Source organism: Dermochelys coriacea, chromosome 4 (assembly GCF_009764565.3).
Source record: "Dermochelys coriacea isolate rDerCor1 chromosome 4, rDerCor1.pri.v4, whole genome shotgun sequence".
Taxonomy (NCBI): Eukaryota; Metazoa; Chordata; order Testudines; family Dermochelyidae; genus Dermochelys; species Dermochelys coriacea.
In genome coordinates, this window is record NC_050071.1 from 10,681,580 (window position 1) to 10,706,740 (window position 25,161).

Below are 25,161 nucleotides of genomic sequence, written 5' to 3' on the forward strand. Positions count from 1 at the left end.
ATTCGTCCCAGGCCTACAAACTCCGACCAAAGCCAGGGGCAGCGACGTGAATTCTGCAATGGCAGGACACCCCCTTCCTCGCCTGCCTGCAGTGACGGTTGGAAGGCGCCATTGCCTCCAGCTGATGCCGGGGAAGCAAAGCCCACGCCGAGCCGTACACTTACACAGTATTCAGCAGAACTGACGGGACTTCCAGCCCTGAGAAGCAGCCTCTGAGGGAGGGAGCCAGCGCATCTGAAAAGACAAGAGCGGCGGAAGTGAAACATGAGCTAGGGTGCATCACACGCCTTCAACTCCTGCACAAACCACATCCTGGGTCTCTGCGAAGAGGGGACAAGAGCTGGGCCCTGTTCTGGGCTCACTCTAAATGCCAGACAGGCCTGGCTCAAACCCCTGCTTCAAACACCACCCCCTCCTCAGTTCTGGGAGGTTCAGAGCTGCAGACCCAACATTATGTCGCCCATTAATTTCCACTTGTAACACTGTGGCGGTGCACAACGGATTCAACGGGAGGGCCAAGGCAGCACTCGTGGCCCCCTGCCAGAGCACACCTGTGGGGCTGGATTTGGGGCAGATCTGTGTCTGAGCTGCACACCCAAAGTTGGAGCTGTGGCTTAGAGTTGGGGTTCTCAGTTCTTGCCCCACCCCAACATGCTGTAACAGCTCCATGGCCCATCTGTGCCACAACAACTATTTTTTCTGCCTATAAAAGCCAGGGCCGGCATGAGGGGGTAGCAAGCCGAGCAATTGCCTGGCGCCCTACACCGCAGGGGGCCCTGTGATGCTAACTTGCTCAGGCTTTGGCTTCAGCCCCGGGTGGCGGGACGTGGGAGCCCTGCGCTTCCGCCCCAGGCGGTGGGGCTTCGGCTTTCTGCCCTGGGCCCCGGCAGGTCTAATGGCAGCCCAGCTTGGCGGACACCCTGAAACCTGCTCGCGCCCCCACAGTGGACTCCGGACCCTTGGTTGAGGACCACTGGCTTAGAGTTCATCTTCGTGCTCACTATCCTCTTCCTGCTGCCGCTGTGTGCCATGTGGTCTTCCCTGCAGAGACGGTATTGCCTGAAGGCAGCTCTGACCCAAACACCAAACTCAAGGAATCAAAACCCAAGCCAGGGATCGGGGGTGTGTGTGTGTGTGTGAGTTTAGTGTCCCATTCTCCCTTTCCTTCAGACATGTCTCTCTCCCTGCCGTGCCAGCAGATGAAAGGAGAATAGCAGTGCCTATGTTGGCTCTACATCTTCAGCGGACCCCTTTGCACCGGCTGATCCTCCTGGCGCCAGCCACACCAACTCTAGGTATGAATGAGCGCATAGCAGGAGGATCCTGCATTGATTTCCAGAGATGCTGCACCACGCTGTCTGAAAATGCTGTTCTGATCTGACACGTGACTCTGGAAATATGCTCTGTTTACAAGCAAAAAGGTGGCTCCTCTAAGTGCCCGCTCTGCAATCTCAACCTAAGCTCAGACAGAAGGCAGGGCCCAATTTTTCTCATGCATTATCATCAGTAGTCTACATTTTGCAGGCCAAAGCTGCCCTTGTTGACACTTGCCAGCCCCCTGGCATTGGGCAGGTTTGCAGAGCAGTAACTCGCTGGAGCTCCATGAACAGCGCCTTTCCTGCTGCACAAAGAGGCGCTCATTCGCTCTTGGCTGTTAGTTCTGCAGGGCAAGAGGGACTAAAAGCAGTGAACGTTTCTCTCAGTGGCTGGAGCTAGCAGCTGGGACCCTGGCTCTGCAGAGTGGGCAGATCTGCTGAGAAAGGAGGAGGTGACATTTTTACTCAGCTCAGAACTGCGTTCTAATGCACACACATGACAGCAAGCTTGAGGGCCTGTTAAGCAACAGAGAAGTTACTAAGATCGTAGCGTATCCGCCACTGCTGAAAGGATGGCTTCTCCTTCCTTCACTGCATCAGTAGATGGGTTTAGGAAAGCAATGATGCCTGCGTTCTGAGGGGATATAGCTTCTTTCCAGCGGCACATGTAATACCCAACACTATTAAAGTTACAGATGCAGAAGGAGGGAACGCACCCTGAGAACTCTGCTCTGGGGAAGGCACTCTGTCAGGGTTGGCCTGAAAAGTTGCTTTTCCTCTCACAAATATGGTGTGAAATGCAAGGTCTGCATTCGGGCCTGACTCTGCCGTGTGACTCCCCTTGACAGGGGAGGAGCTGCTCTGATGTCACTGGTCCTGCCGTTGTATAAGGTGCTAATCAGCATGGGGGTGGCAGAAGCAGGCCTTGAAACCCTTTCTTTCTGTCCTGCATGTGCTTCATTGTGTACCAGCTCTCTCTGTCCCAGGCCAGGGTGTATGGAACATGTCCAACCGCAACCATCAGAGTGAAATTGGGACCATTTTCACTTGGCCACTGAGCGGCCTTGTCCAGCTCTATGGAAACGTACCATTTCCCGCTGATGCCTTTTGTGCAGGCAGCACAAGTGCCTGAATGTGAGCAAGGCAGAAAGGGAAGGCAAGAAAAGAGCCCACTCCTACTGCCAATGGGGACGAGGCTCAGGAAGGGAAGAGTGGGGCAGGACTGGTGAGGGGAGAAGGGAGAAGGGGAGGAGTAAAAGCAAGAGACAAAATCCAAGTCTCCTTCCACATCTTGCACAATTTACCTCTATTTAAATGTTCCACAAGTCTGGGGCCGAATTCTAGAGGCCAAGGCTGATTTTTTTTTTTTTATACATCTTCACCCTCAAATTATGAAGCTTGAAACCAACCCCAGCTCTCCTGGCTCTGGGTTTCATTCCAGGTTAGTTGGGCCCTTTGACATGCAAAACTTGGAAGATTCTCATTGTATCCATTTGAAGTTGGGTGAAACCTGATGATTTTGACTAAATTTTGGGTTCATTTGAAGCCAGAACAAGTGGGAGTTTCATGGACCCTTGCACATGGAGATCATTGTTCGATGCATCCGTTATGATGTCATCAGCTTATTTCATTAATAACCAGTGAGGATACTTGTTAATAAGTCCTGAAATTTCAGACCTGAAAGCACAATTGTGCACGAATAATTTGTATGTGCAACTAGGCAGTTAGATGTCTAACTGATCATTTGGATATGCAATCGCAGTAATTACGTGGACAAATTATGTGCCACACTTTTGCACACTCATTTTTAAATATACCTTTTGATATTTCATTTTTCAGGTACTGCTGCTGCTCCCTTGGCACTCTCAGGGGGGAGGGAGCTGTTATCAGATTTTGGTTTGTATCCACAGCATGTCAGTGGAGCCAGAAGGGAAGGAGACATTGAGGGAAAACGAGACAGAAGCTGGTAACCAAATGCAGCATCTGACACTACCTCCCCTCTGCAGTGTTTGGTGGAGGGATGTAGAGATGTCAGGAGGCTGCTCTCCTCATGGGATGCATTGACTATTTCTGTATAGGTGAAAGCCATGGATCTTGCTGAGTAAGCTCTGAGCTTGTTCTCCTGATGAAGATGGCCTGGAAAAACTACTTTGGGTAAGAACTGTGGAGTATCCTAATGACCACTGGTCTGAAAAATAAGGAGGGAAAGTTTTTCTGCAAGACAAAGTATTTTATTCCTAATCCCTGTGGCTGGCAACTTTGATAGAGAGGAAAGTATCAGATTCATAGGTTATAAGGCCAGATGGGACAGACCATCATGACCATCTAGTCTGACCTCCTGCATGGCACAGACTAGAGCAGCGTTTTTCAAAGTTCAGGTCGTGACGGCATTTCAGGCACTGGGTCACTCTGGTCAGCACTGCCGACTGGAACGTTAAAAGTCCCGTCGGCGGTGCTGCCCAGCTAAGACAGGCTAGTGCTGTGGCCAGCAGTGGGTCTGGCCTCTAGGCGGGGGGCCATGGGGCTCTGCGCGCTGCCCCCACCCTGAGCACATTTGGCTGTATTGAAACTCATGTTGTTTTAAGTATGTTATGTCAATACAGTTACTTTTCTCAGCTGACCTTGTTATCTCATCCAATATCAATTTTGCTTCACAATACCCGTTTTCCATAAAACCATGTTGGTTATTAATTATGCTGCAAGCCTTTAATTATTTACTGATTGATGTCAGGCTAACTGGCCTGTAGTTACCTTTCTGAAATACTGGCACAACATTAGCTATTTTCCAGTCCCCTGGAACTTTCCCAGGGTTCTGAGGTTTGTTAAACATGAATAGCGATGTTTCAGAGATCATCTCAGCCAATACTTTTTAAACTAATCTATTGGATGCAAGCTACGTGGTCCCACTGACGTCAAAATATTTAACTCTAGCGGTTACTGTTTGTAGTTGCTTTTGTATGTAGCAGGGGGTGAGGCTCACGGGGCAGCAACTGCGTGTAGCAGCTGTCCAAAGGCCGGCGGGGCAGCATCTGCGCGTAGCCAGCAGACAGAGGTGTCTGTGTAGCAGGCGGATTGCTCTCCAGATGGTAGGCTGCTAACTGTGGATCAGAGAGATTGTGAAGCCCTTGATTTAAGGGACTAGCCGGATGTGGCCCACTGCGCAGACTAGTGTAGAGTCTGTCCCTGGTGCTGGAGATGTGAGAAGGAGCAAGAGCTCTTTTGCCGACAGTTCTGCCAGGCTGGGCTTATCCTGTAGCAGGCCCGGATGCCGTTGTGTTGACACGGGAACCAAATGAGCAGGATGTCCCGGTAGCAGGAACTGTGAAAGCCCTCATGCACAAAGCAGACAATGAGCATCACTGCTGGCTGGAAGAGCCTCGTCAGCAATACCCTTGGCTATTTGAAGTGCGACCCAGTCTGGACCCAAGGCACTGGGATCAGCCACACCTTAGCCCCTTGGCCACAGTCCAGGTCTGGATCCAGACTGCTGGTGTGGAGAAAGAGAGGAGGAGAACTGGTGCCATACTCAAGAGCCTGCCGCCTAAATCAACCCCACTGAGAGCAGAGCGGCTGAGAGAAGCTGCTTGCTGTGGCAGGCACAGTGCCCGGGCCCATGCCTGTATGGGTGGAGCCTGGAGGGCACCAAGAATTCTACCGGTGGCTGCTTCCGTGCCATGAATGTGCCTTGGAGCCCTCGCAGCCAGCCCCCAGGCCACAGGCCACAGGGCACAGTGGAGGAGATCAGCCCTGAATACAAGCACTGAAGAATTAATTCTACTTGCTTAAGTAAAACTACGTGAACAGAGACAATTGCCAACGCTTTGGCCTGCGTACGGGCCGCGCCTCGCCTGGTATCCCCCAGTCACTCCAGCACAGACACAGTATTGCCAAAATCATAAGTCAAATTCCTATAAATCATGATTGGCCCCCACACAGCAGGAGATTTTAAAACCATCAGCATCACCATACTTCTTAGTCCATCTTTTGACTGTTTAACTCCCCTCACCCTCTCCTCACCCCTAACATAGGGGAATTGCCAGCCGTTTCCTATTACTGCCTTCACTCCCCTCCCTCAGACCCAGCAGCACCACCTCCCTGACTCCCTCCCTCCCACTACCCCGGCACCCTCTCTCTGCTCTAGCATCATAAATGTAGGCAGGGCTTAGTGGCAGGGCCGCTCTGTGTCCTCAGCCCCGAGGCTCTCACACAGAGCTCTGCCAGCCTCAAAAAACCCGGGATCAGAGGCGGTTCTTGTGTCACAGCAACAGCTCTTCCTGCAGGTGCTGAAATCCTGTGACAGAATCCTACAATGCCTTTGCCAGTTGGCAGTCCTTCCCCTGGCTGCTACCCGTACCCAACACTCGCCCTGGGCTGTGGGCACTGCCACTGGATCCCCTCCATCTCCCACTCCATCACTGTCCTCTGCCTCTCCCTGCACCATACCGAAATAGCCCCAATTTGTAATAGAAATGCGTGGGGGGGGGGGAAATAAAAAGAAACACGTACCCCTTACTTATGGTTTGCTGCCTCTGAGTCCATGAATTCACTAGTCAAATAGCAGCGTTGGCGTTGCCTTCCTGGGATAGGTGTTAAGGGCGACGGGGGGGTTGGGGCTGGGAGGGGGGAGGAAGCGCATTGCTACCACTGTGGGTTGGGGCAGAGCTTAGGACAGCATATGATAGAATGGGGGGAAGAGTAAATGTGTGTAACTACTGTCAGTGTCAGGGTGCAGCAGGTGAAGATTGGTGCATCCTGTGGGTTGGATAAAGGTGCCCAGGGGGATCCAAAATGATTGAGAGCTGGTGTTTTCCAGAGAGGAAGAAAGGAAAGAATGAAGAGGGGAAGGAAGGGAGGCAGAAGACAGTCTGATTCACACGGCTGTGCCCAGGATTGGCAGCTCGCTCCGCTCCTGGAGCGGTGCTGTAGCATGGCTCCCGGCTACACCTCTGCACACTCACTTCCATGCACTCACCACACTCACTATGTTACCTGTCTGCTGTAACTCTTCATACTAATACAGGAAGCTAGAACAGGTCAGCTGGCTCTGCTTAAGACTGGGCTAGCCCAGCTCTGGGCAACCAGGAGCTACATCGCATGGCCACAGCGGGGCAGATGAGCCACCATGGAAACAGAAGATAATGCCATTCTCCCCATCTGTGGCTACCTACAACACATCCTGTCATCCCTGAAAGCCAGGGACCTTCAGCACCAGAGCCAGGGGCCTCTGGTGCATGAGCTAAAGAAGAACTTGGTTAGCTGGGAGAGTGCTGGGAGCTCTGAAATAATCCCTGGGTACAGCGGCTCCAGAGAATGGTCTCTCGCTCTAGGCTCATGTGTTAAAGGCTGATGCCAGACCTGGGTGAGTAGCTCTGTAGTTCCTAATACAGCTAGAACCCAGCTGTTCTTGCAGAGGTACCCGCTGGTGCTATATTGCTTTTTAAATGCACTGCAGTGTCATTGCACTGGCTAGGCCATTGTTTCTCTCTTACCTTGGCGGGCGAGATGTACCTAGAGATGCATCACAGAACTCCTAGCCCCCGGAGAGGGGGGTTAAGCAACCTCTGCACATCCTGAGCATGGGTTGCTCTGGGGCCTGGAGAGGCCCCTGGCATCACTCAGACAGCCCTGGGGGGGCCTGGCTAATTGTGGCAGTCTCCCCAGGCTGTGCTGTGGGCTGCAGCACTGCCGGGATGCCACACAGTGCTGTATGCCGGGGCCCTGCTCCTGGCATACCTTTTCTGCCCTCAGCATGCCCACTGCAGCAGGGCCTGTATGGGTTTCCCTGCAGTGGGGAAATCCTCTTCTCCCTGCCCCCCAGATTTGGGGCTGTTAGGGACCCTTTATGCCACTCTGGCCCTTTCAACCAGCATACGGGTGGGTGTGAGGCACTCACCCTGAAAGTGTGGCCAGGATCTGTGGTATAGGAAATAACCCATCCACAGCTCTAGTATCATGACAATCTCTTGCTTGGTACAATACAAATGAGGGAATTAACTGTCTGGGAGCATGGGCCGCGTTCGGCCCTCAGATGTGTACCGCACATCTCCTGACCTCACTAGAGACTGAAATCTGTCACTTCACTTCTATTCCTGTTTGCCTGAACTTTGCCACGGGCCAAGCCACACTCATTATCTGAGCTACCTTCTCAGTGACTCTTCAGAAATAGGAACATTTTTACCCCACATGTGTGAATTTAGTGAAAACTGTCCCATTCTTCTGCTATTAGCATCTCTCTCTGGAGGGCTCACAGCTGGCTTTTATGTTGCTAACCTATACCTTTGAAACTCCTCAGCTGGTAGCCACTAGGAAATCGTGTGGCTACCTGTGTTTTTAAAAATCTCTTGACCATTATCCCTGAAAACCTATAAGTCTGCAGTTGCATTTTCATTAAGCCAAATAGGAACTTATCTCTGGTATCTCTTCATATACCAGCTAAAGTTCTGGCACTTTCCGGTATATAATAATGATCGCTTATATTAATGTAAGTGCCTTTCATCTTTAAGAATTCCAAACGTTTGCACAAATTAAAATGCAGCCGCAGCGGGGCTGGAACATGGAAGATTTTTAACAGCACATGGCAACTCTATACAACAGTTAAAGATAGATGGAGGCAAAGGACTTCACACCTAAATTACACTCTGCAGAGCATGTTAAGTAGGGGGAATGCCTAATTACGCAAATTAAAATATGCCCAGAGACAACTGATAGTGGGACAAGGGCCATGAGATCAAATGGGAAGAAATGCCCCAGTGTCTCAGGCTCACGTCTTGTTGGAAAGACAATGCCTCCAGCCACAGCATGCCCTCTAGCACCAGGCTGGCTCACGACGGACAGAGGCAGCATCTGCATTCAGTCACTAGTGCCATGACCAGCAGCACGTAGGTGAGCGTAGTCAGGCTCCTATTCCAGCAATGGCTTGGCCTAGCCATGCTTATCTGGGAAGAGCTCACTCAATTACAGCCCAGAACACTTGTGTGGAGAGCATGCTGACTTAAATTCTGTACATTCATCTGTGCCAGATCTAATCCTGCTTCTGTTTGCTCCATTTCCCAGATCTCTGCAATAATAAAAGCGGTGAGCAAAATCATCAGATTTAGAGTGGCTGATAAAGTAGCAATAAAAATCTGTCGGACACATGGTTTATTACTCAAGTTAGACGTGACTAAGATGCACATTAAATGATTCTGTATCTTGCGTTTGCAATCTTGTTAGAGAAGGGAGGATCATACTGCTAAGTACATTTCCTTGTAATTCACCAACACAGTGAGCTTTCTGCATCTCAGATACATGGCAGGTGCTGCCTGTCAAATGCTATTTGATAAGACAAGTATATATCTGCAGTAATATTTATCAGCTTTCTTCCCGTAAATACCAGTAACTGAAAATCTAGCCTTTCACCCAACTCTGAAGTTGTTTTTTGAAGTAAAGCAGTTTGCCCAACCCTAATTGCAAGTACTGGTGGATTCAGCTCTCCTCCACAAAAGGTTCGTTTCCATCTCTATTATATGGCCTCCAGAGCTTAACTGTTGTGTTGTCTCCTAGCCAGAGCAGGGGACTGCAAACCAGGGTTTTACTGTGTGCCACAGCAATGCTGGGCTCTGAGTCATTGACCAAGCCGCTAACTCACTCTGACACGTCTTCCCGGTCTGCGAAAGGGGTAGAATACTAATCTACCTCATTGGGATTAATTAATGTTTAGAAAGTGCTTTCAGATCCCCAGGTGGCATACTACAAAGCTCTCAACTGCTCTCCCAATTAGCTTTAATTAGAAAGTTAAATAAGGTAATTAAAAGCTGGCTGAATATTCCTGAGACAGCTTTACCCATTGGCTAGATTCCACTGGCGAGCTCTACTTTAGGGCAGGATTCTGATCATTCAGACGCTGCGGATTGCACTGTGAACTGTTACTTGTAAATAAATGGACGGAGCCTGCTCTCATTGACCTCCAGGGGGGTTTTGCCTCAGTGAAACTGATGGGATTGGGCCAGAAGTCTTTAAAGGTACTGTGGAACTTATCTAGAAAACCCTTGTCTATTTGCAGCCACCTTCAGTGCATTTCTGAACAAAAGGCGATGAGCAAACCCCAGCTTCTCTAGTTGCCCAAGCTGAAAAAGAAGAAAACCTCTCACCAGTGGTTTTTGTAAGTCCACTTTCATTGTGGAAACACAATGATGTTATAAAATAACCCAAAGCTCCAGCCAGTGGGTGCCATGGCCCAACGTTTGCAGTATGGGTCAGACATGGCTGGGGGCCGTGGGCAAACATTCTTAGTGTAGCTCAGGCATCGCCTGGTGCTCTAGGCAAACACATTCTGAATGTGGGTCCAGAAGCAGCCAGGTGTCCCAGGCAAATATGTTCTCAGTATGGGTCAGATGTGACCTGGTGCCCTAGACAAATGGGTTCTCAGTAGGTCAGAGTTGGCCATTCATGCAGGAAAACTCCTGTCTGTGGCAAATCTGGAAACCTTTCACCTACTTGCTAACTCCTTTTCCCCCAAAGTAGGGCCAGCAATGTAAGTATTTTGTGCAGAGCTCTCTGGAGTCTCAGCTCCTCTCTGGCGTACTGCTTTTAAACTCTGATCTGGTCACTAGTGGCAAGCTGTTGGATTCCATGAGCCATGGATTGCCATTTGCACATTTTACCAAACCACCAGCTGACGTGGGCTGACTGGCAGCCTCCACTAAGAGAGGCCCCCTACACTGGAGTCGTGAAGGTGTTTCAGGGCAGAGACGCATTAGCATAGCTGGCCTCAGGGAATCCCCAGCCAGCACTAGGCAAATGCCAGTGCTGTTAGCCCTTCATTTTCATCGTTACAAAGTTAATGCACATCTTTTATGTGCATTAAAAATAAGTTATAATCCACTCCCCTTGAAAAGTCATTGGCACATATTACTAATAGTCCTCTACGTATATCTCACAGCAAATACTCTGAGCACTAACTGGCACTGTAACAATTTAATTTTCAGTTTGTTTGCCCGTCACTAGATCCCAACGCTGCTAGATCAGAATAGGGACCAAAACCTGCAAGCTTAGTACGAGCCGCAGAAGCACAAAAAAGCATCTGAACCTACCAGTTTCTGTGCTGCTTCAGTTTCATAACTTACGTGGCCCGGTTTCATTTATGGTTTTGTAAATGCAGCCACCTGTGGGGCTGAGCCCTTGAATGCTACTGTCACAGCTGAGTAATTACCCTCTGCAAACAGCTGTACAGTGGAAATGCTGGCTAGCTTGGCGGTGTTCACATCTGGTGCTTGGGGCAAGCCCAGCTAGTCCTAGACAAGTAGACATACCTAACATGAGAGAAGCCAGAAGCAATAGTTTGGCCCCAGGAATGGAACAGAAGGATGGAAGGCTATAGAAGGTAGAATGCATTGCATAGATTCATAGATAGAGTATAAGGCTAGCAGGGACCATTGTGATCATTTAGTCTGACCCCCAGCATAGCACAAGCCCTATGACCTCATCCAGGGATTCCTGCATCCAGCCCAGTTAGTGTGTGGTTAAACTAGAGTGGCTCTATTAGAAAGCAAAAAGAACAGGAGGACTTGTGGCACCTTAGAGACTAACAAATTTATTTGAGCATAAGATACACCCAATGTTCATTCTAATTAATGGAGAATCCGCCACATGCCAATGGTTAATTTTCCTTCATTCACCAAAGGATGTATACTCCCATTTCTACCTGAACCACCCAATGCTCCCTTCCATAACAAGCCTGGACTCTCACCGGGGTTGGAAAACACTACATGCCACCTCCTCCCTGCCCTAGCCATGCTCAGAGAGTGGAAGCATGAGGCCAGGTCTGAGACCTGGCCAGACACATGACTTTTATACCCACAGTGTAACAATTGGGTGTAATTCTGCCACATGTACTCCCAATAAGCAGGACATTATTCTGCCAGCATGTCCATGGAAATCAGTGGGGCTGGGCCCAGAGACGGGATTGCTCCATGTGAGTACGGGTGGCAGAACTGGGTAACGAGAGCTGTGCAGCTGAGATTTTGCTCCCATGTTTCCGGGAAGCTCTGATCCGGGTTCTGGTGGCCCAGTTGCAAGGCCTTTGTCTGCATCCCTGCTGGTTTGCTCTGGTTTGGTGAACCCCAGCAGACTGATCACCCCCAGGAGCCGCTGGTCAGCTAGACCATCTATCGGCCAGATGAGCACATACATCCAAGGGACACTCCCCACCAACCAAATCACATGTTGCCACCATGGCTCTTCCCCTGCACTAGTCCTTGGCTCATCACCCCCACTGAATCAGTCTCTCTTCTCACCCCATGCCATGCCGCAGATGGCAAGGCTATGGGCCGCTCAGCCCCCCTGAGCCTACAGCTTCTGCTGGGAGGAAGGGGGAGAGCATGGAACGAAGGATGGGGAGGGGAAGCATAAAACCCCAAAGAAAGGAATGTCTGAGACTAGAAAGGCCAGGAGGAGGAGCAAGTGCAGAGAAGAAGGGGATGAGGAAGAAATAAGGCAGGATTCTGAGCAGGGGGCTTTACAGGATCTGAGAGGAGCTGGGCCTGCAGCTGTGGGTAGATGCTACAGTGAAGGGGTTGGGGCTTGGGGAGCCACAGGGTGACACCTGCCATGTCCTGGGCCAGGGTCTGGCACCATGCTGCCCAGTGGGGACAAGAGGGGCGGGCGGACAGGGAAGGTTGTTGCTTGGGCGAGGAGGTTGACAAGCAGGTGTGGCCTGCCGCCCTTCTCTCTGCCCCCAGCCCTGGCATGGACAGCCTTCCTTGGGCCCATTTCTCCTAGCAACAGGGCTGCCTCCCACCAGCGCTAACTGGGCATTGCTTTCAGGAACGCCCTCGAGCGGACCGAGATGTTCAAGCATCGCCTGCCGCGCCGAGCTGTTCGGGAGCAGCCAGGCGTGCTCAGCCTGCTGGCAGGCCAAGTCCACAGTGAGTGCTCGTCATCCATATTTAATTATTCCTCTTGCTCGTTAATTTTTAACTACAGCACTCCTGCTATCAAGGGCCATTAGGGGTCCCAACTTCAGGGTTCAACAAGCAGAAAAGTGCTTGTGACAGAGCGTACATTACTTGGTGTTTCTGCCTTCCACTTTGCTGGGCTGGCTGGGTTGCATTAGCCAGCAGGCTGCTCCACCACTGGTTGTGAATAAAACATGGCCCTCCATTTGGAGTTCATTTTCCTTTTCATCCCTGTCACAGTCACTTTGCTTCAAGCTGAAGTTCATGAGCTCACTTGAGTTCCTCCGTTTCCATGAATTATCTGAATTGCTAGGGAACGTCCCTGCATTACCAGCTGGAAGTGCTGGTTGCAGCGGGTCTCTCTAAGGGTAGGCCTGGCGCGGGCAAGCCAGCTGCATGGATGTCCATTGCCAAGGGAGAGGAAACCCAGGGTCAAGTGTTTCTGCCCCTCCAGGGCCCAGGTCTGCTAAGTTACTGAGTCAGCAAGCGGTTGGGCAGCCCCAACTGGCAGCTTGTGCTTATGCTCAGCCCTGGCTTATGCCCCTGGATCCTGGGCAATTGGTCCAGTCCAGGCCCCTCTCTTGAGAATCTATGGGCTAAGTTTAGGCCACCCTTTCCAAAAGCAGTCCCTACCCATGATGGCAAACACTGGGAGCTGCTGGGTGTCGGGGTCTTTTGAAAAACTGGCCCATAACTAATCAACTCATGTATTTAGAGCCTTTCTCCCCAACTGCCATGCTTTAAGCACTGACCCTGGCCCTTCCTGGGCAGAGGAAACAAGGAAAGGTCTTGGGTTTTATACCGAGCCTGCAGCATTGCTACCCTACATGATAGCCTGGCATGGCTATTTGTCCGCCAGTCTGGCCCTTTAACGCACAGCGTGGGAAAAGAACTTTTACAGCCCAGAATAGAAACACTATTGGTTTGGTTCCTATTGGTCCCTTCAGGCCCTAAAATCTCTGAATCTAGCAGTGAGTTTTGTTCTCACTGTCTGGTGGCTTTTCATCCTGGACACCCCACTCAACACTTTCAGTCACAGACAGATCCGCAGCAGCAGCGTGAACGGGAATTCTCCCACGTTTACCCTTGAACTAGGTCAGCCTTTCTACATTTTCAGCCTCCCTCGCTAGTCGCTAGTTGGGCTCAGCTCCAGTGGAAATGCATTCAGCATTAATAGTGGAAGGAGGAAAATTACCCGCAGACTGGGGAGCAGATACAGTCAGGAGTGGATTTACTAGGCATTGCAGAAAATAGTTTGAGACCCGCTCTTCACTCATGCGAGTGGCTGACAGTGTAAAGGGAACAGCTCGAAGGGGCTGTGCTACCACAGTTGAGTGTGACAGTTCTAAAGGCGAGTGGCTGGCTCTAAAATGGCCTCTCTCGGCAGGCAGTGCTTGCTTGCGCACTTTCCAAAGGTGGCCGAGTCTGTCTAATTCCGGCGTCACTTGCCGATGAAGACGGAGGAACGATGTGCTCAGGTGCAGAAAAGAATCTGCAGTGACCAGAGCTAGCGATGAAATCTCAAAACTGAACTCACCGCGGGCCCAAACTGCATGGCAGCAAAGTGAACCCTGGCCTAGCTCAGCGGATCAACTTGCAGGTTGGCTTGGTCGTAGGGCACCTCAGTGGCCACAGCTTGCAGCCATGTAACACCCAGCTGTTTGGTTTGTATAGGCATTTCCTTGTGCTGCTACCTATCTCTGACGCTCATCTTGGGAGGTGCTGTTCATGGGATCATATGGATGAACAGCTCTTCCTTGGCTGCCTGGTGCTGCCTCAAGAGTTCTGCTCTCTGTGTTGTGTTGGGACATGGAGGAGAAGGGAATCACAAACAGCAGTAAGACTTGCCTCTCTCCTGCTGCTTATCTCAGTGTGAATGCTCCTGGGCTGCTGTGCATTCTGCCCTAGGAACATACACTGCTCCATAACATGTTGGACTAGAGTTTCTGTCTGTCCCTTGATGGAATGCACGCTGCTTTGGCTGTCTCTTGGGCTACGGATTGCTCATGGCGTAATGTCGTGGAAATCACGGGCGTCTCCTCCAGCTTAGCTACTCAGATACTCCATTCATGACTACATGCATTTGTATGTATGATCAGAAGAGCATCAAAGTGTCTGGATTGTTAATGCAGGAAAAGTCTCTCCAGACAAGCCAGGTGTACTGAGACAAGTGCAGTTGCTATCAAGGAGAGATAAAACGAGTCTCTGATGGAAGGAGCTCCCCACCTTTGGTAATACTGCGCTGCAGACTCAGCCCCTCAGGGGGGTAGAAACGTGATTTGCTTGGTGGTGGTTGCTACTTGCATGTAGCTGTCGTCACATGCGGCCAGCTCACAGAAGGGATTCACCTGGGCCCTGGCCTGCAGGAGTCAGCGTGGGAAGGCCTCAAGGACTAAGACTGCTGTCTCTAAGGTCTCTAAGGCAAATAATTGTTCAGGGCCTGATCAAAAGTGAGTTCTTCTGTTCTCTCTTCCATCGTATCATTTAAGAAGCTGGAACCCAGCTTATTCAACCCATAATGCCCAGGAGCCAGACTAAGCCCTTGCCTGCACCGTGCCTGGAGTCCTACCTTTCATTCGGCTGGGATCACCTGAACCCAGAAGGTTTCTGGGGCTGTTGCAAATCTTCATCTCCTTGCTCACACTAATCCCCCCTCCTTGGAGCATAGCTGGGCAGCAGCTGCAAAAATGTACCCCAAGCAGACCCTGGGCACTCCAGACCTAAGCTTCCCCTCACACTTTTGTCTGCAGCCTAGCAGACCTGCCAGGGATGACCAGCTAAGGAGCCTGAACTCCTCTTTCAGCAGTGGTGGTGGCTTCTGGCCTGAAAACACCGGTGCATGAGGTGGAGGGAGCATTATTAATTAGGCATCGTTCACCAGCAAACACCATCCCAGTAACCAACTGCAGCTGCAGTACGTTGATCTGTCCACGTTAGTGCGACCGACACGCAGCAGCAGTTGCTCTTGTAGCTCAGCACTGGAGCACCTACCTTGGGATCGGGAGCCCTGACATCTAGGCTACAGCACCAAACTCCTGACCTTACAGATTGCCAACTCCAAACACACCCAGCCACACAAACACACGCCATACTGATTGCCTTCCAGATAATTAGCTGCAAGTGCCAGTCTGGGCTGCACAGTACATATATCCAGAGGTACATATGTACGGGGTTCTTCAATACCTGGTAGATTCTAGAACTGCCTCCCGTGTCCTTTGTGTGAATGAAAGTGAAAGTATTAAGGAAGAGAGAGGTGTCTGGGATACATCAGGCAGTGTGCGCTATCATCTCGGTAAGTCTGTCCCCACCCGTCCCCGGAGGATGTGTCAGCTTGATTGAGGTGAGATCATTAATCTTCTGGAGGAGTGTCTGTTAGCCGGACAGGGGTTAGTTGTACAGTGTGCGCTGGGGGACCAGCTTCGAAAGGACCGGTGGTAGAGTGAGCAAAGTTGTGGCTGGTTGGTATAAATTACCTGGGCATGCAGTGAAGCGGGATAGGTGAAAGCAGGAGGAGGTAGAGCAGGTGCTAACTCCGCTGGGTACAGAGGGTACGGCGCCCACACTTCAGGGCTACTGGGATAAAGTGCAGGCACTGTGAGCTCATCTGCAAGAAAAGAATAAGGAGAGTTCATGATTACAAAACAGCAATGTTCAAAACAACCGCACAAGAGAGCTCGCTTCACATCAATCAGCTCCTCCGGCAACTGTTACCTAAGCTCAAAGGGAAAAGCCAAAAGACCAGGGGGAAAAACACTGCTCTGGAGGAGGGTCTCAGAGCCACTGTGATCAAAGCAGGACTGTGTGCTAACTCGACAGGGTAGCGGTGGGAGAGTAGGCGACTGGGATGACAGGATGACAGCTGGCAGAAGAGCCTCCCCATCGGACGGACTTGTCTCTGAACGGGCTACTGCATGGGGACCAGGGTTCCCGCAAGGGGGACCATTTACCTACCAGAACACTTAGCCCTTTCAAAACTGATGGGAGGTGTTTCGCTGCCACTGTGTCGCAAGGGGGGGAAGCTCCGAGTACTAATCACGGGGGAGTATTTTCCCTGGGTGGAGACTGTTAGCCACAGTTACAGGCTGAGCCACAGACCTGATTTTCTGGGCCAGGACACTGCACTGTTTGGTGATGCAAGGTAGCAAGCAGTAAAAGAGACACATAAGCATTGTAACCAAACAGAGTGAGAGCTGATTCTGTCCGGGGTGTGTGTGACAAAGGTAGTACAGTGATTGGAAAGCACCGCAGGCCAGATCGTTCCTCCAGGTGCAGGGAGAGAGGGCCTGGGTCATGCCTCCCGGCTCAGAGTCTGGGGCCACTGCACCCTCTACCACAGGCTGGGACACCACTCTGGCCTGCCCTAAGGTGCATCCAGCCTTGCCCCTTCCTGCCCCACGGCGTCCCTCCACTCCACCATGAGGCTCCTGCGGAGGTGGCACAGAACTAGTTCTGTGCATAGTGTGCAGGCCCCTTGAGCCAGGGGCATTCCTGCCCGCTGGGCCCTTTGTGCCAGCCTGACAGGGGAAAAGGGGCCACAGAGCAATGATGGATTGAGCCCCACTGGTCTAGAAGAACTCAAACCATTACAACCACTGGCATTTGCAGAGAGGCCAAGCATGAGTTCTGCTGGCTAGTGGGAAAGAGAAGCCGATGGTGTCGTCGCTTTGGGAGTTAGGAACATCAGCCTGGCTGCGGACACTGAGTACCCAAACTATGTCCTGATGGTCTGGTCAGAGCCATTTACCAGCTGCCAAAGATGCACAGCTGGGGCCTGATCACCAAGAGAAATCCTCTCCCCATTATGCCATATGGGGAAAAAGGAGAGGCGCAGAAGAAGGCAGATGGGGGACAAGGAGGAGGATGGCTGGGGAGAAATGGCAGCTAGTGGCCATCTAGCCATCTCTCTGTCTCATCCGTCAATGGGGTCTCTACATGCAACACTCTCAGTGGGAAGTGTCTACGGGGCACATGTTAGTGCAGCCAGGGAACAAAGGGCAGCAGAGCAGACCCAGATGGTTGGCAGTGTTGCTGTGGCAGAGTTACAAAGGGATCTCACTAAACTGGGTGACTGGGCAACAGAATGGCAGATGAAATTCAGTGTTGATAAAGGCAAAGGAATGTGCATTGGAAAACATAATCCCACTGAACATGCAAAATGATGGACTCAAAATGAGCTGTTACCGCTCAAGAAAGAGATCTTGGCGTTATTGTGGATAATTCTCTGAGAACATCTGTTCCATGTGCAGTGACAGTCAAATGTTAGGCGCCATTAGCAAAGGGATAGATAATAAAACAGAAAATAATAATAAAACAGCTGCATAAACCCATAGTACGCCCACACCTCGAATATTATGTACAGTTCTGGTCACCCTGTCTCCAAAAAGATATATTAGAATAGGAACAGGTACAGAGAAGGGACACAAAAATGATTGGGGGGAACAGCTTCCACATGAGAGATTAATAAGACTGGAACTCTTCAGTTTAGAAGAGAGGCAGCTAAGGGGAGAGACGATAGAGGTCTATACAAGCATGACTGGTGTGGAGAAAGTGATAAGGAAGTGCTATTTACTCCTGCTCACAACAGAAAAACCAGGAGTCACCCGATGCACTTAACAGGCAGCAGATTTAAAACAAACATAAGGCATGTACAGTCACACAATGCACACTCAACCTGTGGCACTTGTTGCCAGGGGATGTTGTGAAGGCCAAAACTATAATGAGGTTCAAAAAAGAACTAGATAAATTCATGGAGGATAGGAGGAAATGTCTATTAGCCAGGATGGGCAGAGACGCAACCCCATTCTCTGGATGGCCCTAAACCTCTGACTGCCAGAAGCTGGACTAGACAACAGCGGATAGATCACTTGATAAGTGCCCGGGTCAGTTCCATTCCCTCTGAAGCACCTGGCACTGGCCAGTCAGAAGACAGGACACTGGGCTAGATGGCCCATTGGTCTGACCCAGTCTGGCTGTTCTTATGTGCCTGTGAGAACCCTACGGGTCTGGGTAGGGCATTTCAGTGTTTGTGGTCCCAGATTGGATTGCATTTCTTTGTAAAAATGCATTCTTTTTTTCCCATATTTTTCCCTGTGGCTGGGCAGAGTTAAGGTGCCCTCACTGTGCGTTTCTTATCTTATCAAGTTCGGATTTCTTTTAAGTGTACTCTTAGCTGTGAATTACCTGGGTTTATAACACTTGCGTTGGGGGTAATTATAGAATCCCTGGAATTTTTTTACCCTTAAATTACTGATACATAATCTCAACATAACTCCATTTTAAGGTTGCTTTTTAGTGAGTTTCCTTCGTTCGGTAAAAATTATTTAAAATATCATATGCGAATACTACATGAGAGACCCAAAGAGCATGCTGCCATGTGATATTTCTAATTATCTGAAGATAGATAGACGCCCTTAAACCAGAGTTTAAATGTTAACTTCAAAGGACAGATTCACCAGTACACCAGATCAGCACAAAGAAGCTGGAGTGCACCAGTCACGTAGGGTGAGTTTATACTGCTTTGCATCACTGAAGCAGTCAAGGCACATGGGAGAATCCAGCCCTAATTTTCAACTGACCTATTGTTTCAAGGGCTGTGTTAGTGAGATGGCACCACGTGAAGGGGGCAGGGGCAGCCCAGTGCCTGAGTCCCATTGTTTGTGCTTTAAAGGGTCCCGCTTTGCTTGTGTCTCAGCGCACCGGGGAGCCAAGGCAGCAGTGCTATGAAAAACCTTTCAGGAACTGATATCTGGGCCAGCAGATAGCCACAGAAAAGCAGTTGGGCCAAATAATCTCCCAATGAAGCTTCTGGACATACGTCCAGTCTCCATCCTATCCCTGAGTCATTACAGACAACAGCGATGCTGAATGCAGATTAGCTGCAGAGGAAGAATGGTGACTGGTTGAGTCACCTGGGATGTCAAAATGGCCTCACAGAAGAGTTACCTGATAGTAACCTACCAGATAGTGCCTATCTGTAGCCTGTAGAAGAATAGTAATTAGAGACAACTACCATTAATGACTTAGCCAATTTTTTCCAATATAGCCTATGTGCAAGATCATCATTAACTTTACCTATACAGAGAGTCTGAAGACTATATGTGCTAGTCTGCTGTTAAGATCATTTGGGAAAAAGAAAAGTATGACAGATGCTAAATTTCTTTAAGGGCCCAGTTTTTAATTAATTTTAACTCACATTTGATCCTCCTCAGCTGCATGATTCTCACCAGCCCTAGACCCTTCCGAACATGGGGGTCTTGACTTTCCCCAGCCACAAGGACCTTGCCAGCCTAAGAACCTCCCCAGCCACAAGGGTCTCACCAACCTTAGGCCAGTCACAGGGGCCTTGTCAGCCTCAGACCTTCCCCAGATGCTTGAGCCTTGCCAGCCCTAAATCCTCCCAGCGACGGAGGCCTGGCCCCCCCTCGACCTTCCCCAGCCATGTGGATCTCGCCAACTCAAGACTGTCCCCAGCGGCAAGAACCTTGCCAGCCCTAGCCCCTCCTCAGCTACATGGGCCTCGCCAGCCCTACGGAGGTGATAAGCTTAGGGTTTTTCTTAGCACTCACAGGGTATTTCAGCTGAGATGTGGCATGGGCAGAGCCTGGGTCCCAAGCCCTCATTGTCCAGTGTGTGCTGGCCTGGCAGCTTCCATCACATTTTATGCTCTGCAGGAAGATGGATCTCTCCAAGGAGTCACAGGAGCTGTCTTCCTCCTGGTCCCATCCCAGACCATTTCCAACACAGGCTCTCTTGGGAGAGAAGCCCTAGGGAACTGCTGGCATGCAGTATTCAGACATAGCAGGTACTGTCAGGGATGAGAGGGCCAGATCCTCAGCTGGTGTAAATCAGACAACTAATTGACATCAGTGGAGCTATGGTGATTTACGCCCGCTGAGGTTCTGGGGGACAGTGTAGGAGCATGCTAGGAAGGCTCAATACAAGCCCCTTTAAGGCTGTTCTGCCCTGTTGCATATCTGACAGGAACACTAGCCTTGCAAAACTGCTGCAATGGCTAGATAATTCCCTTGTTTTAGAAGCTGCCTGTTTTAATTTACTGTTTTCCTAGGGTTAGTTGTGAGCCTTCAGGTTACTGATCTGTGTAGATGCCACAGGAACTACACAGCTGTGAATGATTTAACAGCATCATAAATTATTTGTGAGGTAACAACCATGGAAAAAGCTGCTTACCCAAAAAGATAAATAACAGTAGGGAAGCTGATCCCAGGTTTAAGCTTCTGATTAAATTGTGGGATTTATTACTCCCAGGGCTTGCATTACTTACACATATTGAACTTTATTGGAGGTTTATTTACAGCTAATGCTTAGGACCTGATTCATTCATAAGGTTTTTTCCATCAAAAGAAGCCTATTCAATTTTTCTGCCAGTGGCAGCCGATCAGAAACAGCAAGAAAGTGTGGTCCCACTCAGAACATGGTGCTGTTCACTTACTAGTGAATGCCCCCTGGTCAGAAACCATGATAATCTTTCAACATGAAAAAAAAAAAAAAAGCTTGAAAAAATTACTTCACTGTTAGCTGCTTTTTTGTGATACCAGTGCGGTTTAACATGCAGGAACTGATGCCTATAGTCCCAACATGCGATGCTGCCCACACTTTGTCCGGTTCCTGGATGGACGGAGCACTTTCCTCTCCAGAACTGTCAGTGTGGCACTTTTTTTGGATACCAATGGCAGAGTTTCACGGGCTTAGCAGCCACACTGGGACCAAGTTTTCCAAAGCGCTCAGCACCCAGAAGCTCCCATGGTGGTAGGCAGGGACAAATTCGCAGAAGAGCTCTGCATCTCGGGAGCCAAGCTCTTTGGAGAATCTGGCCCTGACTGTGGATGCTGAATACTTCTGAAAGTCTGGTCCTAAGTGCAAATAAAGACTTGATTGCTTGTGCTCCCCATCTGTCTGTATCCACCTGCTGCCTCTGGTCTTATACTTTGATTGTAAACTCCTTTTTGTTCTGTGTTGTACAGCACCTAGCCTGATCTGCGCCTGAAGCTTCTAGGTGCTACCACAAGGCCACTAAATAAGTGACACAACTGTATCATAAAAAGAAAAGGAGTACTTGTGGCACCTTAGAGACTAACAAATTTATTAGAGCATAAGCTTTCGTGAGCTACAGCTCACTTCATCGGATGCATTTGAAGTGAGCTGTAGCTCACGAAAGCTTATGCTCTAATAAATTTGTTAGTCTCTAAGGTGCCACAAGTACTCCTTTTCTTTTTGCGAATACAGACTAACACGGCTGCTACTCTGAAAACTGTATCATAGTGTCTACATACAAGGAGGCAGAGTGGACATTGTGCAGGCAGCCTTAATGTTGGCATTTCCAGATTCTCATGTGTTTCTTTTACTAGCCTTGTGTAGGGTGACCAGATGTCCCCATTTTATAGTGACAGTCCCAATTTTTGGGTCTTTTTCTTATAGAGGCTCCTATTACCCCCCACCCCTGTCCCGATTTTTCACATTTGCTGTCTGCTCACCCTAGCCTTGTGTAGGCTGCTCTACTGAACGTTTCCTACACGCACACATGTATATGCACACGTAGACTGAATTCCATCTAATTAGAAGGATACTGTTGGAGCGTATTCTGAGCAAGAGGGAGAAGAACATCTCGCATACCTGGGCTGAGTCAGAAACAACAAATCTGAACCATCAAAGGCAGAAAGTGATGAGAAATTCCAGTCTCGTTTCTTTAAATTAAAAAAATAACAAAAATGAACCACAAAATAGGATAAACAAACAAGTGTCTGAGTTCAGGGAGATGCACCGACACTTTGCAGCGAGCCGCCTGCTTCCCTGCATTTAACACCAGCACAGCCGGAACGGGATGATTACTTTTGGAAGCTCTGCTATTCAGCCAATGCTGATTTTCTGGGTGACAATACTCCCCTTGGTAGCACTTTACGCTTGCACACCCAAAGCAGCCCCCGCACTCAGCTCTCAGAAGAGAACATGCACAGTGAGCGGCTCACTTCCTCGGGTATCAGTACTGTGCGTTGGATGTGCATTTACAGCCTGGCAGTGAGGTCAGTGCAGCCCTCCCGAGGTGGGTGTTGCAGGGTAAGCTGTAGGAGCACTCTGTGGCTGGTAACGGCTTTGGTTGGCCTTTATTTCTGGGTGAGCCGAACATCCCTTTGAAAGACGAGCTGAAGAAAATCCTGATGGGTCAGGTCGTTGTCAGACTGATTGGCTTGACAATGGCATTATAGCAACCAACAAGGTTTGAAAATGCTGTAGAGAGAGCCCCTTTGTTCAAAGCCTTCTAGCTTTCCCCATGCCGCCACCCTGCTCTCCAACTCACCCCTCCCACCAGCTTGTGCTAGCTGAACAGTGGTGCGAGCAAGCTGCAGTCCAGAGCTGTTTCAACCTCATTCCTCCAATAGAAGTCATCGATACCCTGTGATCCTTCATCATCACCACTGCCAAGCCTTGCGCAGCTCCCTGTCTGACACTGTATGCAAATTAGTTGATGAGTTAATTTGCAAATACTTTGCATATTACAATAAACTTCAGCTTAATGTTTTTTGGAAGTTATGTGGATTTATTGTTGGTTAAAGGTATTGCTTTGCCAGCTCGGGTCTGTTTAACTAGAGGGCTGTTCCCCCACCTGCTGCCCTGCCAACCTTCCCAGCTCTGACCTGTTGGGGTGAAAGGGGCCATTCATCCTCCATGGCCCAGACAGTTCTTGGCCTCTCTCATAGCCTTCCTATGCTGAGCGCTGAGTTTGTGACGTGAGAGCTGGAATTGGGGCCCACCAGCCATCCATCAGATAGGAATGACTTTTAATCACTGCTGAGCTGGGCTGGTTTCAAACTGTGGAGCCACAGGTGAAAGGGTTTATTATTTGAGTAATTCAGTATGAAGGGTGAGCAGGAAATAAGGTAAGGGACCACTGACTGAATGGTGCAGATAAAAAGTGAGCGCCATCCATCCTGTGCACCGAATGACGTGGGGAAAAAACAGCGTGTGCTAATGTCATTACAGACAGTATCATAATGCATAAGTACTCAGGAACCGGGCTGAGGTTACCCGGGTTGCCTTGATTCAGGCACTTCCTAACTCTGGAGTGTCAACTTTGCAAACTTAATGGTCTTTTTTTGGATGCAACATATAGACAATGAACAAGCAGACAGTTCCTGCTGCTTGGGTTCCATCATACCACATGATAACTGCTATGAAAATGCCATTGACAAGTGGATAGCTACTGCCAGCAAAATGTTCACATGCCTGAATAAAAATGGTTTGACCCGTACATCAAAGGACATGACAGCTAAATCCAGGTTATTCCCCATTACCTTACGGTTGTGAAACATTGATACTGACAAAGTATGTGGAGCAAAAGCTGCAGACATTTGAACTGCATCATGTCCTAGTTGTAACAAGTCTAGATAGACTAAGAAAGGACAACACCACTAGAAGACTGAAAGTGCAGTGTGTGACTAGAGTCACCAAAAGATACCAATTACAATTGTTTGCCCATGTTGTTAGAATGACCCCTACCAACTGTCTTAAATTGTTCTCTATGGAAGAATGCATGGAGAGAGAGAGGCTGCAGGTATCCACAGAGACAGTGGGATAACTGTATCTAAAACCATCCAGGCAAGTCCCCAAGAGGCGCAATGGTGGTTCACAACAGACATGGATGGAATCTGCCCATAACCTCAACCCTACCCAAACCTGGCTTGAAGGCTATCTTCTTCTATATGTGGACTGCCTCTGGAGGAAGGCACAATGTGGTCTAAAGTCAAGAAATCCACTTTCCCGAGAGACGGGAGCTATGTTGGTGGGAGAAGCTCTTCCAACGACATAGCTCTGTCTACACGCAGGGTTAGGTCAGTGTAATATGTTGCTCAGGGCTGTGAATTTTTCACACCTATGAGTAATGTAGTTATAGCAATATAAGTCTGTAGTGTAGTGTATTCAATGGCAAAAAACGATATTAATGCAGAGTTCAGGTTGCTTGGTGGTAGGTCATTCCCTTGCAGAACTTATACTTAGTGTTCTGTAAAAATTCCACACCGGTGAGCGACCTAACCCTGAGTGCAGACAGCGCTGTGTCAATGGTCCTATGGCATCAGGACAGTTCTTGCCCGTCGGCTTAGCGCGTCTTCATTAAAGCGCTACAGCAGTGCAGCTGCACTGTTTTAAGGGCAGCCTTGCCCTGAGCTGAGCAAAATACAAACTTCTGGACACCAGGAAATGCAAAGGTAAGGTTGCCCTTCCTACCCTAACTCTGCCCTCTTTCCGCACTGCCCCACTACGCCCCGTTAACACAGACATCTTTACCCTGCCAGCCCCACAGCTCAATGGCCAGTTAGCAACTCTGGCAGTGCACATATCACTTTCCCCTCAGCAGTCAACGTACCTGTGCTGTGAGTTCCCAACCTGCACCCTATGTATCTTTGGAAACACCACAGCTGCCCGAAGATCAGGGAGTAGCCACTCTCCCCACTCCCACCCCAACTTCCCCAGGGGCTAGTAAAATATAAAAGGCCCCATACAACCAATCCAATGCTTGCCTACTACCCATCCACATTGCCCACCCCTTCACAGCCACAGCACCTCTCCCTGTCTGCCTCCCACAAAGTCCTCTGTCTCCAAGAATGTTGGTTGGACAGGCTGTTGACTGTTCTGCGGTGTCCACAGTCAATATACTGTATTGTAACAGAGACAACTTGCAGCAAGCAAACATGAATTATTTCATGTTTATTGCACAGATGAACAACTGACACCATTTTGGCTTATATCACAGCTACAGTTTGCTCTCTAGGTCTCAGCAAAAAACACTTAGCTGCTTTTCAGAAAAGTTTCTATGTTTTCAGGGCTTAGCTATCTGGAGCCCTGGCTCAAATGATATCAGATGTGGCTTGCTAACCTTACCCTGCACTCCCACAAGCTAC

At 49.6% G+C, this 25,161-nt stretch overlaps 1 protein-coding gene across 7 annotated transcripts in view; it reads right to left on the reverse strand.

Annotated features, from left to right (window-relative positions):
* RBPMS (RNA binding protein, mRNA processing factor) overlaps nt 1-25,161 on the reverse strand; it is a 141,262-nt gene that overhangs the window by 19,901 nt on the left and 96,200 nt on the right. For 4 of the 7 annotated variants that reach the window (XM_043513055.1, XM_043513057.1, XM_043513052.1 and 1 more), the window contains one exon: nt 165-234. In XM_043513055.1, the coding sequence (XP_043368990.1) occupies nt 165-234 (70 nt within the window). Of the gene's footprint in view, nt 1-164; nt 235-15,723; nt 15,855-25,161 lie in introns of all 7 variants that reach the window. The other 3 variants (XM_038398442.2, XM_043513053.1, XM_043513056.1) reach the window with 1 other exon arrangement.